The sequence below is a fragment of the Telopea speciosissima genome, chromosome 8, assembly GCF_018873765.1.
Source record: "Telopea speciosissima isolate NSW1024214 ecotype Mountain lineage chromosome 8, Tspe_v1, whole genome shotgun sequence".
Classification (NCBI taxonomy): Eukaryota; Viridiplantae; Streptophyta; class Magnoliopsida; order Proteales; family Proteaceae; genus Telopea; species Telopea speciosissima.
The window spans coordinates 4,380,306-4,396,691 of NC_057923.1; the positions used below are offsets into that span (position 1 = coordinate 4,380,306).

Consider the following 16,386-nt stretch of genomic DNA (forward strand, 5'->3'; position numbering starts at 1 on the left):
CACTAAGCATGTTGAAGTGGATAGGCATTTCATCAAGGAAAAATTAGAAGAGGGGGTGATTTGTATTCCCTTTGTGAAGTCTACTAATCAGGTTGCTGACGTTTTCACCAAGGGATTGTCTGGAAAGCTATTTCATCCAAACTTAGTCAAGTTGGGCATGATTGACATATTTGCTCCAACTTGAGGGGGAGTGTTGAATAATGTACACCAGAATACCGTGGGGGCATTCTGGTGTTTTTACAGTTGTAATTTTATGTTTATGTACCTCCTAGTTAAGTCGGCTAAGCTAGCGGTAGTTTAGACATTAGGCTGTAATCTCCTTTTATACGGTATTCTGGTCTTTTTACAGTTGTAATTTTATGTTTATGTACCTCCTAGTTAAGTTAGCTAAGCTAGTGGTAGTTTAGACATTAGGCTGTAATCTCTTTTATTATAAATATAAGGCTTGTTTGATCACATTGATCATACAAGTAACATTCTCTAATTCAGATCTGCTAACATTTATTTAGAGATCTACCCTCTAGTCATGTCCGTTGGTTTCATTTGGAATGTTAGGGGCCTTAATTCCCTAGCTAAGCACCATGAAATTCGATCTTTCATCAACACCTCTCACTCCTCCTTTTGCGCTTTACTGGAGACCCGAGTCCTCCTAGAGAATTCCTCCCGTATTGCTGCTTCTATAGCTCCTTCTTGGTCATTGCTTTCTAATTACATCCATTCCCCTAATGGCCATATTTAGATCCTCTGGAATCCCTCCAAAATCCATATTTCCATCTCTCACTCCTCCTCCCAACTCCTTCACCTCCATCTCTCCTTCCCAAACTCCCCCTCCTCCATCTTCCTAACTATGGTCTATGCCCACAATTTGGCTGCTGATCGTTTAGCCCTTGGGAATGACCTCTCTCTCCTCAAATCTGGGATTAATTCCCTCCCTTGGGGCGTGGGCGGTGATTTCAATGTGGTCAGATTCCAATCTGAAAAATTTGGAGGCTGCCCTATTGACCTCCCCTTAGTCAACTCCTTCAATGATTGTATTGAAGATCTCGGTCTTGACGACCTTCGGTGGTCAGGGTCTCCTCTTACTTGGCACAACAGAAGGATTGGCCCTGAGCGGGTTGGTTGTAAGCTTGACCGCCTCCTCATTAATGACTCTTGGCTCTCTACCTTTCCTCATTCCCATGCTACCTTCCACCCTTAGGGCTTATCTGATCACTGTCCTTGCCACCTTCTCATCCAGCCCTATTCATCTTTTGGCCCTAAGCTATTCAAATTCTTCGACATGTGGTCCTCCAATGCCGACTTCCAAACCACCTTTCTCCAAGCCTGGCGCCCTCCCGTCCATTATCCCTCTTTTCCCCTCCTCGCCTTCGCCTCCAAGCTCCGTCGCACTAAAGCGGCCCTCAAGTGATGGAATCTCTCCACTTTTGGCAACATTCCTTCCCGCCTCTCCTCCTGCCGTTCTGATTTAGCTTGTGTCCAATCTTCCCTCCAACAAGATCCCTCCCTCCAGGATCTTGCTTTGGAGGAGAAAAAGCTTTCCGAGGAGTTTTCTGCACCAAAAATCCAGAATCAAGTAGCTCGAGTTGGGAGATTCGAACACTGCCTTTTTCCATCGCTCTTTGCGTGCCAGGCTTAGTTCTAACTCCATCACCCAACTCATCTCTACTGATGGGACCCCTATTTCCTCCGTCTCTAGGATCAAGGCCGAAGTTGCCTCCTTCTCTTCTCTTTTCAATCCCTCTCCCTTTTCCATCTCCACCCTTCCCCTTAATCTCATCAACAAATTTGCCCCCCCCTTCTCTTTCTAACTTCCTTCTGTCTATCCCCTCGGATGATGAAATCTCCAAAGCCATTCTCTCCCATAAAGCCAACAAAGCCCCTGGTCCCGATGGCTTTAGTATGGGTTTCTTTCTCAGTTGCTGGGACTCGATCAAAGGAGAGCTCTTCAAAGCCATCATTAGTTTTTTCTTCAAACCCAGTCAACTTGCCCAGATCAATCAAACCTTCCTCTGTCTCATTCCCAAATTGGATGGAGCCTCCTCCTTGTCTGATTTAAGACCCATCTCGCTGTGCAACCTTCTCTACAAGTTCATTGCAAAGATCCTCGCCAATAGGATCCAGCGAGTCATCCCTGATCTGGTCAGCCCTAATCAATCCGCTTTCATCTCGGGCCGTAGCATCACGGACAATATCATCCTCTGCTCTGAGATTGTACGTGGTTTCGACTGTAAATCCCATTCCCCTGCTGCTCTCATGAAGATTGATCTGCACAAAGCTTTTGATTCTCTTCGTTGGGACTTCATCTGCAACGTGCTCACCCAAATGGGTTTCCCTAATGCTTTTATGCGCTGGATTCATGCCTGCATCTCCTCCCCCTCCTTCTCTGTTCTTGTTAACGGCTCCCCTGCCGGGTATTTCAAGTCTTCGGTTGGTATCCGCCAAGGATGCCCCCTCTCCCCCTTCCTTTTTTCCCTTGCCCTTGAAGTCCTCTCTAGGAGCCTTCAATCCAAAACTGATCTCCATCTCATTTCCCCCATCCCCAAATGCAAGCACATCAACCTTACTCACCTGGCCTTCGCTGATGATTTGATGATTTTCTCCAAGGCCTCCCCCTCCTCTATTGCTACCATCATGTCCTCCCTCCGCCTCTTTGAAGACCTTTCTGGGCTCCGTATCAACCTCCTTAAATCCAAACTCTTCCTTGCTGGGATCCCTGAGTTTGATAAAGAAACCCTTCTCCGTCTCACTGGCTTCTCTCTTGGCTCCCTTCCTGTCAAATACCTTAGCCTGCCTCTCATCCCCGCCAGGCTTTCCAGCCATCATTGCACCCCCATGCTTGTTAATCTAAGCAAGCACCTTCAGCTCTGGAAAGGCAGACTTTTATCCTATGCAGGTAGGCTGAATGTATCGGATCGGTCCTCTAATCTTCTTACATTTATTGGTGTGGCATCTTCACCATCCCTAAAGCCACCATCAAAGCTATTGAGAACCTTTTTTGTGCTTTCCTTTGGAAAGGGAAAGAAACCTCAAAATTCATGCATCCAATCAGCTAGAATTCCGTCTGTCTTCCTAAGGCAGAAGGAGACTTACGCATTCGCCGCATTCAGGACTCCAACACTGCAGGAATCCTCAAGCACATCTGGAAAATCTCTTCCAAGCACGATTCCATCTGGGTCAACTGGGTCTACTCCCATCTTCTTAAGAATGATTCCATTTGGACTGCTCCTTTACGCCCTGATGCGTCTTGGGTTTGGCGTAAGATCCTCCTTCTCCGGCCTCTTGACCTTACGGCCACCTCCACCGCCATTGTTAATGGCTCCTCTACCTCTCTTTGGCTTGACCCTTGGCATCCCTTAGGCATCCTTTACAATGTTTTTGGCCCTAGATCTGTCTATTCTTCTAGCATCCCCAAATCTGCCCCCCTGTCCCTCATCATTTCCCTTGGTTCCTGGTCCCCTCCTTCTCCCCTTCCCTCTGTCCTATCCCAGATTTGGCCTACCCTCCCCCCATTCACCTATCCACTTCTGCCCTTGCGGATAAGGCAATTTGGCTCCCCTCCCCCTCTAGCCGTTTTACCACTAGATCAGCTTGGAATTTTGTCCGTAACCCTTCCGCCCCCGTTCCCTGGCACAACCTAGTCTGGTTCAAAGGCTCCATCCCTCGCCATAGCCTTACAGCCTGGAGATCGCTTCACCTTTACCTTCCTACCCAAGCCTTTCTCCTGCACCGTCACATCCCTGTCCATCCCTCTTGCACCTTTTGTTGGAACGGTTTTGAGGACACTACCCATCTCTTCTTTGCTTGCCCCTTTTCTTCTACCATCTGGAAAAAAAACCCTCTCTTCCATCTGGTACCGAAGCAGGAGACACCTTCCATTTGACCGAGAATGCATCTGGTTGACCAAAGCTTTTAAAGGCAGCACCATCTGTGACAGTATTGGCAAGCTTGTTTTTGGCTCTGTTGTTCATCATATTTGGATGGAGAGGAATCTTAGGAGATGGACTTCCAAATCTAGATCTTTCGACTTGATTTGGAAAGACATCTCCTTCGAAGTTTCCTCTAAGATCAGCACTATCTCTCACTGTTCCTTCATGGATTCCTCAAGGAACAGGCACATTGTTGTTACCTGGGGTCTGGATGGCAGTATGTTGAGGTGCCCTTCTAGTTTAAGGAGGACTTGAATCTGGTTTTTCCCTTTTTCTCCCCCCCCCTCCTCTTTTCTCCTTCCGGCCCCCTTCTGGGGTTTGGTAATATATACTTATTCACCCAAAAAAAAAAACATTTATTTATAGAAACCTAAATCGTTCCTACTTGGTTACCTCTGTTTGTATTATGTAAACCAAATTTATTAGTTCTTTTGAATTGCAGGAAACCTTTTCAAATTCTTATGTATAGATCATTGAACAAGGCCTTTTCCATATTTCTTTTGGATAAGTTAATGTGAGCCTTGCTTAACCATTTTATTAAGCATATATTCTGTTAAAAGCGGAATTCAAATTCTTACAAACTCAAACCATGGACGACACTTTGTTTTGCCAAGTAACCATCTCATTCACACTGCTTGGGTATCATAGTAACAAGAACTCAACTGGGAATCCAGGTACCGAATCAAACCAACGAGATCAGTACAATGCCAAGGCTCCTTTGAAGGGTCCTTCATCCATCACAACATTTTCTGGATCACCCTCAACCATCACATGATGATATCCTCTACTAATTAGAATCTCAGACACCATCTTGAGGGAAATTAATGCAGATCTGTAGGAGTCACCTTTCCCTATTGGACCTCAATATTAACTGTACCTCATCCTCGGCATAAACTGCAATTCAAGGTGATCTTAAATTCTCCAAAAAAGAACCATTCAAAATTTAATTAAGCTACCTTTCTGGAGGACTCCATTGTGGCGCCACTCTATTCACAGCTGATCTGGAGAAGATCAGAGGCATCCAATGCCTTTCAATCTGGTATCAATAGCTGTCCAATTGGCAAATCTCATAATAACTTAGTCAGAAATTCCCCTATGTGACTATCAAATTCAAACCATAGATGGATTTTTATTCCTAACTTGCTCTTCCTTTTGGGGAAAATATCTTTAAAACCCCTCATAAAAGGATTTCTATTCAAAATTCACATTCTTTGAGTTTACATCAGCCAGACAGTCCAGAGACAAAAATCATATCCAATATCCCCTGTTACAATTTTTAACTGTTAGGGTAAGTGACTAGAACGCCTAAATTGATCACTGGTGATGTATTATCATCAATATATGGTATTAATAAACCAAAAAAAATATAAGAAAGGATTAGATCTGGATTCTAACACTTTGGTGCTGATTTTTAGGGATACTTTTTTCCTTGTATAAATTCCAACAACTAAAATGGCTTGAGAAGGGGTTAGAGATTCTTATTTTTAATAGGTTTAGTATATATAAAAGCTGGGTTTTGGCCTTTAGGTGATATTACCTTCTATTAATGGGGTTTTAAGACATTGTCTCCTTTTATTGGTAGGGATTTTTTAGAAAATTTCCTTTACATCATAAATCATAATCATGGTACAATCAGATTCAAATCCTATCAAAATCAAGAGTTACTTTCTCTTCTTTCTTTTTTGGCTTTTTTATGTTTGGGGGGGGGGGGGGGATGCTACTTTAGACTTTCCATTTGCATTGTCTCCCTTTTTATTGTTCCATTGGAGCTTAATGTATTTCTTAAACTCGACTATTGTGCAGTCATGTTGATGAGGGTGATCAAGGTGTAAATGATGCTCGGTGGCTTCATAGAGAACCCGTTTTAGTCACAGTGAGTGGCAACGGAAGGTAAGGACGCGTCACTGTGCTAATTGATCTTTCTTGAATTCCAGAAATTGATGTGGCTAAGCCAATCTGGTCATTCACAGCATTGCTATGTGGGATGTCACCCTTGGTCAGCCTTGCATCAGACACTTGAGAAGCCATACTCGCTGTGCTAATACGGTGCATCATTGATTCCTTTCACCATCTTTTAACATGTGTTCATGTTCATCTTTTCTTTGTAATCTCCTGATAATGGTCATTGGTGTCTTGGTCTGAAACTATAGGTTGCTGTGGCTCCGAATGATCAATATATCTGCAGTGGAGGGGATGATCAGAAAGTTGTAAGTACTTATATTCTTGCGAACTTGGATAGATGCCAGAGCTACATTCTTAGAACGTTGACTTTTTTACGTTGTTTAAGATCTACAATACGGTCAAGGGTCATCTAATGTGAAAAAATATGTGGGCAGGTTCTGTACCATTATGTGAAGGGCAACACACGCTCGCAATGGCGTTTGACCCATCCATTGACACAGAGAGATGTATTATGTCTATAATTTGGTAACTTCTTACTTTAAAATAAATACTGATTTAGTACCAGGGGTTGTGCATTGTACAGCATTAGCAGTATTTGGAAAAATTATCCAAGAAAAATATTTAACTGCTTCAGCAATCATGAATTTCCTGAGTAATACCTAAAGGCCCAGCTTCTTTGGGGAAAGTTGTAATTACATGGTATCTTTTTCAGGCACAAAAAAATCAAACTTTGTTCTTTTATAGGCTTTTATGTCTTTGCAGATTACAAACTTCTCGCCTACTTTACAACTTATTTGGTCTTACAAAAGATAAATTGATGAAAAATTTTTAGATCTCCTAAAAAACTAGCAGGAATATCATGGAGATAACATTTCTGAATGTGTTTTTGATACCATTGAAGCTGTGTCTTCTATGAGATGTGAAGCATGGCGTTGAGCTAACATCTTCTGTCCCTGTACCTCCTTGATTTCTTTTATGATATACATGCCTTGAGTCGTGGAGTTGTTGCTGTTTGATCCTAGCTGCTGGATCCCCATGAAAAGTCTCCTGTTTAAAGGTGCTGCACTACCTAAACCTCCATTTAAGCTTCTGTTTGAAATACGATGGTTACTTGTGCCTGACCGAGATGTGAACAAATTCTCTTGTTCAACTACCACCTTTCCCTGCATTTGTGTCCTCTTTATCTCCTGAAAAGAAACATCAGATAGCAAAATAATGACAAGGCGAGAACATCATGGCTAGCATTGGATATGTGGTTTACATGATAATGCCCCCCCCCCCCCCCATTCTTTAAAACCAATGTAAGAAAGATTGTAGATTCTTTGCCTGTTCCATATCAACTTCAAAGTTCTACTATTTCGTACTTCTGTGATGATACTCACCCTTTGTCTTTGCTTCTCCTCTTCTTTTTCTTTCCTTATCATATTGTACTCTTCCAACACTGCTAGGAGAGGTACCTAGGCAAACAGAGAGTAAGAAAAATCAACTTTTAATTTATTACGCCCTTTAGCAGAAAACTGTACTTCAAAAGCTAACTCTAGAAAACTGTCATGTGGCACATGCCATAGTCTTCAGATTTCAGCTTTATAAATATAACAGGTAAGTTGAACAACTTGAGTTGTTCAGTCAAGGAGGTAAATGGCATTGGCTTTCAGGTTCATTGAATAGTTTTCTTATTATCTTGTTTAGAGTATTCAGTTGACCAAAGAAATTTATCCAACAAACACAACCAACCAATTGGGTGGAGGGGGTACTCAACTGCTTTACATTGGTTTGCAGTAGTTGCATCGTACAGTGCACTTGAATAACGTTTCTTCTTGATTTTTCCCCTTTAAAAGAATGAATGAACTGAAGTTGTTAAGGATCCTGTTTCCTGAGAGAGCTGACATCTGAGGTTTAACTTTTGGCAATTAAGAATGGACTGCAAGTTTCTAGTTTCCTGAAAATACAAGAACTTGCATGGAATTTGTGCTTCCCTTCTTCAGCTGATCAAATTGAGCGCAAGTTGCAAAAGTATTCAAGATTTATATGCACTTGGCTTTTGATTCTGAAAATGTGATTTCAAATATAATATTTGAGCAAGCAATCATTGGAACCATTGGATTGAAATCTCGTCATGCTGGTTTTCCTCTATTGGGTTTGTAGTCATTTTATTTTTAGCATACAAGTTGATATATGAAGGAAGAAAGAATATTGTCTTTTTTCTAAATCTAGCTATATACAAGTAGAATATCTCACCTTTTCATATAAGAACTCTTTCTTTTGTTCCTCCTCCCAGCTTTTAGTCTTTGCCAACAGCAAATCCACCAAAGCTGCAGGAATTCCATCATAGGTTACAAATCTTGAATGTCAATTATTATCAATCAGTTGATGTATCATTATCAACATTGACCGATGATTAGAAGCTCACAGCATCAATATTTAGCTTTGCATCGGAGTACAAGTTGTCTTTAGATGATTCACTAAACTGGAGACTTATTTTTTGATGTTAAAAAAACTCTAATGCATAATTAGCTGAGTTCCTTATATGCTCGCTATTCAATGATCCAATGCATTACTCTATACAGAAATCAGGAAAGTTCCTAAATCAGTTTCTTACATTACGGAAACCAACTTGTTTGACCTGTTTAAGTTAAACAACTTCTGTATTGTTCAAGATATTAAACATAATACATAATTATTTTATCTTCTACTGACCAGGGATCTTGCTAACTGTTATTCGGGCACTTTCTGCATATTTGAGGTTCTTGTGGGCACCTCTGCTCATTGAATACCGATTCTTATCCTGCTAACTAGCATATATCAGAAGAAATCATACTTGTAGTGTAGGGGAAAAGTGGCACAGAAAAAGATAATCCTTAGTAATTTTTTAGATTAGCAAGTAAGAAGAGCTAACCCTGCTATATTCTTCTAACCAGTGTTCCTCATCACGTGCTAACATCCTCTTCTCCACCTTCTCCGCTATAGCCTTCCTGCTAGAAGCTTCTTCTTTTGCCCTAGATATCTGTTCATCCATGCTGGTGAGGAGATCGGCATGGTCAATCTCCCCTTTATTTTGTATATGTCAGTGCATGAATTGGTTTATTGTACGAGGAACACAAACTTATTTCCTAACTCAAAGGACAAGATACGCAATCCTACCAGAATTTATGAGGTTCAGTATGTTGTCCAATTTTGACTTTGAAGGTATCTCCATGTGAGTTCTCTTGCATATCTCCTCCAGTTCAATCTGTTTCTTAAGAATCGCTCTTTCATTTTGCTGGCTTTTAGCTGATCCAATCTCTCAACTTCAGCCTCGGCCTAGAAAAGTGAACTTACCAAATCAATCCTAGACTTTTAGTTATGATTACTGATGCCTTGATTGCTTATAGTCATTGATACTGACCTGCTTAATTATATCAAGGGTGACGCTTCCAGGATTAGATATTTCAGCTGCTGAGACTGCCATCAAATCAGTCACATGCAAAAATAATCTACGATCCCTTTATGATGTGTCCATCAGTCGCCACAAGTTTGTTAATGCTTTCCCAAGTTTTTGGAGCTGCAAAGATTGTAAAAAATCATGTAGATGGTAAGTACTCCCCATGAAGCTGCAATAAAACAGAAATCTTTATGGTAAGTACAAGTGGAATGAGAAGTTAACTAAACCTTCTATCAGTTGGAAGACCTGGAATTAGATCTGTAAGCTGGGCTTGGTTTCATGTTACATCATTCGTGGATTAACTGTCAACTCTAATATGCTAAATCCACTAATGTTTTTGCTACATTAGTCTGGAACTCTGGATTGAGATAAAATATTGGGTGGTGCTAGCCTGATGCTCTTAAGGAGTGTCCTGACTCCTGAGTGGCGTATGACTGAGATTCTAACTGCACAATAGGTCTTGCTTCCATAGACTGTCAGCCTTGCTTTAATTTTTTTAAGGGGGTGATCTTGTCCATGTGTCTCTCTGTACACTCTTTTAAGGAGCACCAGGCTAGCACTCTCCTAGAATATATATATATATATATAAGGGTGTGATGTAGATCACAAGTCCATATGTACCCGCAGAAACAAGCACCAAAAACCAGCCCAGTAAGGTTGTGGATTGACTGCTGTGAGAGCCAGCCTGGTCTGATGATGTGGCAAGTTTCTGTTGATTTGATGGAGCATCACCTAAGGCAGCCCCAGCCCAGAGAAAAGCATGAAGAACAAGATAAAACAGACTTCCCAAAAAAAAGGTACTGTTCAAGTGAACAGTGTTGTGGATCCATAAGCCTTGTATGGAGAAGGAAATCCAAGCAAACATTTGAGATTCTGTGGGCCCTACTGAAGCTAGCAAGACAAGGCAGAGTTTTATTGGTGATTTTGTTAGTTACAATTTACTTAAGTTTTTATTTTTGTTTACTTTCTAATTTATTTAGTTACTATTTTAGTGTCCTTCCTTTGTTTTAGAAAGCTGAAATATAAAGCCTTTGTAGTTTCTAATTCTAGTTAGTTTCTATTTTCAATAAGTTGCGATTGTCACTAATTGTTAGGTTTAGTAGTTTTTATTTCCTACTTTCTATTTTCAGTTGGTTTTTATTTTCTACCTTCTATTTTGTAAGTTTGCCTAAGCTATTAATAGGCCCCCTATTGTCAGGAAGAATCATAATTGAATAATATAATTTTGAGGCCATGCTTGTCATCGGTTATGGGAGAACATTCCCTGTTCAACAGCTGGGATAGCTGTGGGTGAGAGACCCAGGGCTGAGAAAGCCCGTCCCCCTACCCTCTTCTTCTTCTATCTTCTCTTCTCCTCCCTTCCCTATTCGATAAACACTGCTGGGCTGTTTCTGTGACTGCAATAAACTATTGTGAAGATACCCTTTGAAGACCAAATTCAATTCCCAATCATCTTCAAGGTTTGCTGCTGTTGCACACCATTAATAGATCCTTATCGTGTTGATCCTGGCTGCAATCGATCTCACTGGTGTCTCCCTGGTTCAAGGTCGACTCTTGTATTAGGGTGTCTAGCATTTTTAGTAGTCGATTTTAAGTCTGGGAAAATCTTGTTGTAACGAAAGTTGGTGAAAAAAAATTTGTAACCTTTTTTGCCCTTTTAGTCTAACAGCTCTTGAGAATGACATTATGGTATGTCACTTTCAACTTATTTTGAAAACCAATTTTGTTCCCAACATAAAGGACTTTTGAGAATAAGACAAGGGGCAATCAGAAAAAAAAGGTTACAACTTCTCTGTTCACCACTTCGCTTACAGCAAGGTGCACCCTTAAGTTTTAGCTTTACACATTGGTGGAATTGTCAGTCTGATTGGGTGCAGAGCCCGACTGTACCAGCTGGTCCAAGAATTCATCCTTTCTGCAACAGATGTTACCTTCCCTACCCTAGATGAGGATATTGTCGGATCCTAATAAGTTACTTCTGACTTGAAACATGCTCTTATGAATTAACTTTTAGCCTTTGTCAGGTTAACAGAGATGACAATTTGAGTTTTGATTGGGCTGGCCAAACAATGGATGAGCTCCCTAGTCCCTACCTGGATAAACAACATTTCAGTTTTTATTGCCCACATCAATTGTATGGTTCACTTGACTTAACTTATATTTCACTTTCAAATAACCCATTTGTCCAATTTTGACTTTCTACCATTTTTTAAGCTTTATAGAGCCATATGCAAACAACCTCTCTGCGAAAGTGCGAAAGCAGGAGTAAGCTGCATGCATTATGACCCTCCCTAGGCCCCGCAGTGTCGGGAGCCTTGTGCACTGGGTACTCCCTTTTATAGAGCCATATGTAAAGTGAGTTGAGGTTGAACTTACGCACGAGCGGATGGATTATGACTCATGTGGACATGATGTTCACAAAATTTGAGCACCAGATAAGCTGCCATGTGGCGGATACCAGTGCTGTTAAAGAAGTCTTCCGAAAGTTGGCCACAGGGTAAACTTAAAAACTCATGCCAATTAATGTCCCCTGTTCTTACTCAGTTTAGTATTCTCTGTGTGCTTCCAATGCACGGCAATTTTGTGTGCAGCATATTGTTTGTTCCTCTGATAGAAGACTCAATAAAACAGTGTTTCACTGTCTAGGAAATATATATGGACCCACCATTTGATGTGTCTCTTTCCAGAGTTGCCAAGGCCAAAAAAGCTTGATTGTTTGATTGTAACTTTTATTTTTTGGAGAACCAACCAACTGTATAAATTCTGTTGCTTTTCAAAGAAAAAGGTTGGAACTCAAAAAATAAAAGTGTAGATCAGGAATTGAGAATTTTATTTGCAAAGCTAAATTTTGTCCCAGGCAATCATTGAGAATTCCCTGTTCAGAGCCTGATCCTGATCATCTCAACAGGGATACAGCAATTTATGGTTGCCCAAGACTCATCTATAGATCCTACTATGAACAGTGTTGGAGCCACTCCCTTGTGTGTGCTTTGCATGTCCAATTCACTTGTCTTATATGGTGAACATGATAGGCTGGTGACTTTGTCTGTTTTTCTGCAGTTTAGGTGCCCATTCCTAGCATTAGATCATATTGAACAGGTGAAAGTAAAGGTAATTCTCACCTTCTCAAGCCGCTTCTTTTCGTCTTTAAGAACCTCCACAGTACTGTTGAGTCTAGCCAGTATGGCATCGCTTATGTTTTTTGATTGTTGGCCATATGATGCCTCCAAGCTTGGGTGCACCTCAGTGATGATCTTGGATGAATCCATGCCTAGGGTTGCAGAAAGATTGTGGATGGAACTTATATATGCTTCCACTTGTAGGAGTCTGTTACTCTGAAACCCAGAAGGAATGAACACACAAACCCATCAGTTTCTTGCATACTCAATACATGGGATTCATGCCAGGATGACCTGATGCCTTTTCATTATGGAGTTGTTGTAGCTCCATCTGGTACTTCTCAAGTTTCGTCAGCGACAAATCATTCTCGTTCACTATGACATCTGACATTGGAATATCTTTTTCTGCTCCACCTGCTATTTCTGCAGATATTTTCTGGATTTGCATCTGGACCTCTTGGAATTGCTTCACCCTCTCTTCCTTCCTCTGTTCCATCTCCTGTAGGGCTGGGGTGATTGAATCCAGCTGTTCCATAAGTGTTCCCACCATTTTCTCTGGCTGTATGAGAGAAACTCAGGCTTCAGTTAAAACACTGCCAATTTCTCAAAGACTTTATCCTCACGAATCCCTATGTACCTTGATGGGGTCATAGGTGGATGGTATCATTTGACAGGTCCCAACCCCCCCCCCCCCCCACTCACAAAAAAAAATCCCCAACAACAGCACATTTTGACCCTGAGCTCATGATGGAAAGTCTGAAGCATCCATTCCATAACATTCTTTCAGTGACTAAAAAAATAGAGCTGGCATAAACACCTGAAGATTGAATAATTATATTCATCCAATGAGGGTTTATCTTGGTGAAGATCCTTGTAGGGCCACTTAATGGTAGACCCTGAAATGCTAAAATTGGGTATAGTTACCCCCCAAAACCTAGGTTCTACAGTACTTGTTCAGGGAATGTCTTGAAATTTTAGCTATTGAGTAGGATGCTTGGGGAAGACATTCTTGATCCCCTCCCATGTCTCATGTATATGGGCAACTCAAACACTGAATGATCCGAAGTAAGAAGCTGCAGAGGTTGAAAATAGGACTAGTGACCTATATCACTTGATTAATTATGGAATTCTAATAGATGCTCTTAGGAAAATTCTATGCAACCTTCAAAGGATGGAATTCGCACCTTACCAGCTTCTCATGTAGAAAATGATAACAAGCTTTATTTTGAAAATGGTAATCCGGTTGACTTTTATCAAAACAAGCTTATTAAACCTAAGTTCAAAGTAACCAGGTTCCTCATTTATATTGTCCGCCACATTGTTTTCAGGCACAGGGAGATGAAAACCCAATCCTATAGTGGATTATGGTAAGACCTGTCATTCTTTTTTCGGACATTTGTAAATACATAACCACCTAGATGAAGTCTGTAGTAGCAGACGGATGAAATCATTTTAACATGCTGAACCAGAGAATGCTGATTCCTAGTGCCCAATGGGTGCAGTCCATAATGGCCCTCTGTCTGTATTCTAGTGATTATGTTGTGAAGCGGCATTGAAGCATGTAGTCCATATGAGCACGTAGGGTTATCAGACCTATGTTGAGTTTAGGTTGGGGAAAGAGGAAGGATACTAATGTTAAATGACAGATTTCCCCTATTTTCCAAGGTTTGTTAAACTAGTAGTAGGGGGTAATTATAGTCTTGTTTAGGAAACTCTCATAGCTTTGTGATATTAATATTTTGCCAAATTTTATTGATTTTATCGCTCTTTCACTCACTCCATTTCTGACTAAAGATAATAATTTTCTTTTTTACACCCTTTAACGTGTCAAATAGTTTGTAACCTTTTTTTTACCCTCATAATATTACACACTTCTTCTATTGGTGAGGTTATAATCCTGCCATTTCATGTGTATTTAAAAATGTGTGCGAGACAATGACATAATGGTAAGTACACTTTCAAATAATTTTGAAAACCTTTTTTGACCTTACTTAAAAGAGCTTCAGGGAATAAAACAAGAGCAATCAAAAGAAGGTTACGTGTTCTAAATACACCTATAGAGGTTTGATCCAAACAGTAACAGAGGGGGGGGGGAAGTATTTATGCCTTCTCCAAGGTGGATGACTTCAGACCATGGAGTTAGATTTCTGGTCGGCAGACGAGTTAACTTATCTCCTTATAATAACTTATGGATTTTGCTAAGGTCACCTAACATGGGAGAGCACTTGTTAAATTTCTGAGGCAAAGAATGTGGGTGGAAGGGTAAGAAATAAAAAGGCTGCTTATTCGGGTCACAACCATTTTTGTGTTATCGGATCACATCCCAACATTTGTCCCTGTTGAGTGAAATTGAATTAGGGGTGAAGAAATATGCAATTGAGAATCTCACCTAAAAGCAAATTGAAAGGCAAAACTGGGAATTTGCTTCCTCTTAATAACTGGCATGCTGGGTTTCTCCCCTTTTGTCGCTGCATTCTTCAAATAAGATTCTCTTCCTTCATCGTTTATGTCTTCGATGTTGGGGCTGGCATTGCTTTGACAAACTACTTCGTGAAGCAGGTCTCTTGGTACAACAATGAGCGGGGGGTTACAACTCGCTTGCAGTGTACTGGATCCTCCACTGGCCAACATCAAATGAAGCACTGGTTGGTGGCACAGTTCTTGTGATGGAAATCATGGAATGAAACATAAAGGGTCGGTATCCGTGGATGTGTAGTCTTCTGTGTCGATCATGGTCATTTCTTAGATGATGAATTGGGATAAACAGGATAAGGTATTGGGTTTACATGAAAAGGTCATCTTCAAACTCAGAGATTGTAATGTGTTTCAAGGAGTATGATCAATAAACAGGACAAGGTTTAGGGTGTCATGAAAATGTCATCTTCAGAATCAGAGATTGTAATGTGGTTCAAGGTGTATGATCAATAAACAGGACAAGGTTTAGGGTGTACACGAAAATGTCATCTTCAGAATCGGAGATTGTAATGTGGTTCATGGTGTATGATCAATAAACAGGACAAGGTTTAGGGTGTACATAAAAATGTCATCTTTAGAGTAACATGGTTCAAGAAGTGTGTTCTCCACGTGAGGTAGGGCTTCTGTCTAATGGTGAACAAGGAGTATGATCTCTACAGTGATTATCAGCCTTACAGAACTTTCACACCAGAGAGAAATACACATACCTTTGTGACAAATAATTTCCCAAATAAAAATTATCTAATAGTTCATTTACCATGTGACATCACATATATGTGACCTTAGTATCATGTATTATTTATAAGAATTTTCATTGAAAACCTTACTTTACAAGCAATGTATGGGAATATGATAGTCTGTACTCAGTACCACCTGACTGACTACCTGTATTTTACTGAAGCTTAGAGGGGTTATTAGAAACCTTGCTCTGGAACAGATCTGATTATATACTAAGTATCTAAATAATGTACACCGATATAGCTATGAGCAAGCTGGTTCAAAATCAATTTATGGATCCCATGTAGCAAGAGATGAGTGCCCAGGACCATTCTATGATAACTAAAGCTGGGCATTTGGTTACATTTACTTTCACAGCAGAAAACATCAGTGATATTTTCACTTACCCGTACAGGAAGGGATCGTTCACCAAGGGATACAAGGAGATGGGTGAATTCAGCTTCAGCTTCTGCCAATGCCTGATGCAGGCGTGCTCTTGAAATATTTGCACTATCTACTTTTTTCCTATAGATATCCAGACACAGCTGTTCCAGTTCCAGGAGAACCTTCTCCTTTTCAAATTCATCTTGCCCAACTTCAGTCCAGATCAGCTGTTACAAGGTGAATATTTTTAGTAAGCAAATAAAACATACTGGTCTCTCTCTGTGTGCAAATGTGTGTGTGTGTGTGGAGGGGGTTGTGAGAGAGAGAAAGAACCTGCAATTCTTGTAGAAGAGATCCACAAGAGGTCTCCAGTATATCAGAGCTCTGCATGTTTGTCGGCATTTGAAATGACCCCATTGGACAATTGTTGCAGTCTGGATAT

General features: G+C 40.7%; 1 protein-coding gene and 1 pseudogene across 3 annotated transcripts in view; one reads left to right on the top strand and one right to left on the bottom strand.

Moving 5' to 3' along the window:
* Positions 1-7,186, top strand: part of LOC122671511 — a 75,081-nt gene extending 67,895 nt beyond the window's left edge. Inside the window, exons 17-21 of one of the 3 annotated variants that reach the window (XM_043868771.1) lie at positions 5,730-5,816; positions 5,897-5,972; positions 6,077-6,133; positions 6,263-6,353; positions 6,591-7,186. In XM_043868771.1, the coding sequence (XP_043724706.1) occupies positions 5,730-5,816; positions 5,897-5,972; positions 6,077-6,133; positions 6,263-6,349 (307 nt within the window). In that variant the 3' untranslated portion in view covers positions 6,350-6,353; positions 6,591-7,186. Of the gene's footprint in view, positions 1-5,729; positions 5,817-5,896; positions 5,976-6,076; positions 6,134-6,262; positions 6,354-6,590 lie in introns of those variants that run through there. The other 2 variants (XM_043868770.1, XR_006334358.1) reach the window with 2 other exon arrangements.
* LOC122671150 lies at positions 6,686-16,361 on the bottom strand (annotated as a pseudogene).
* Between the last annotated feature and the right edge of the window lie 25 nt (positions 16,362-16,386).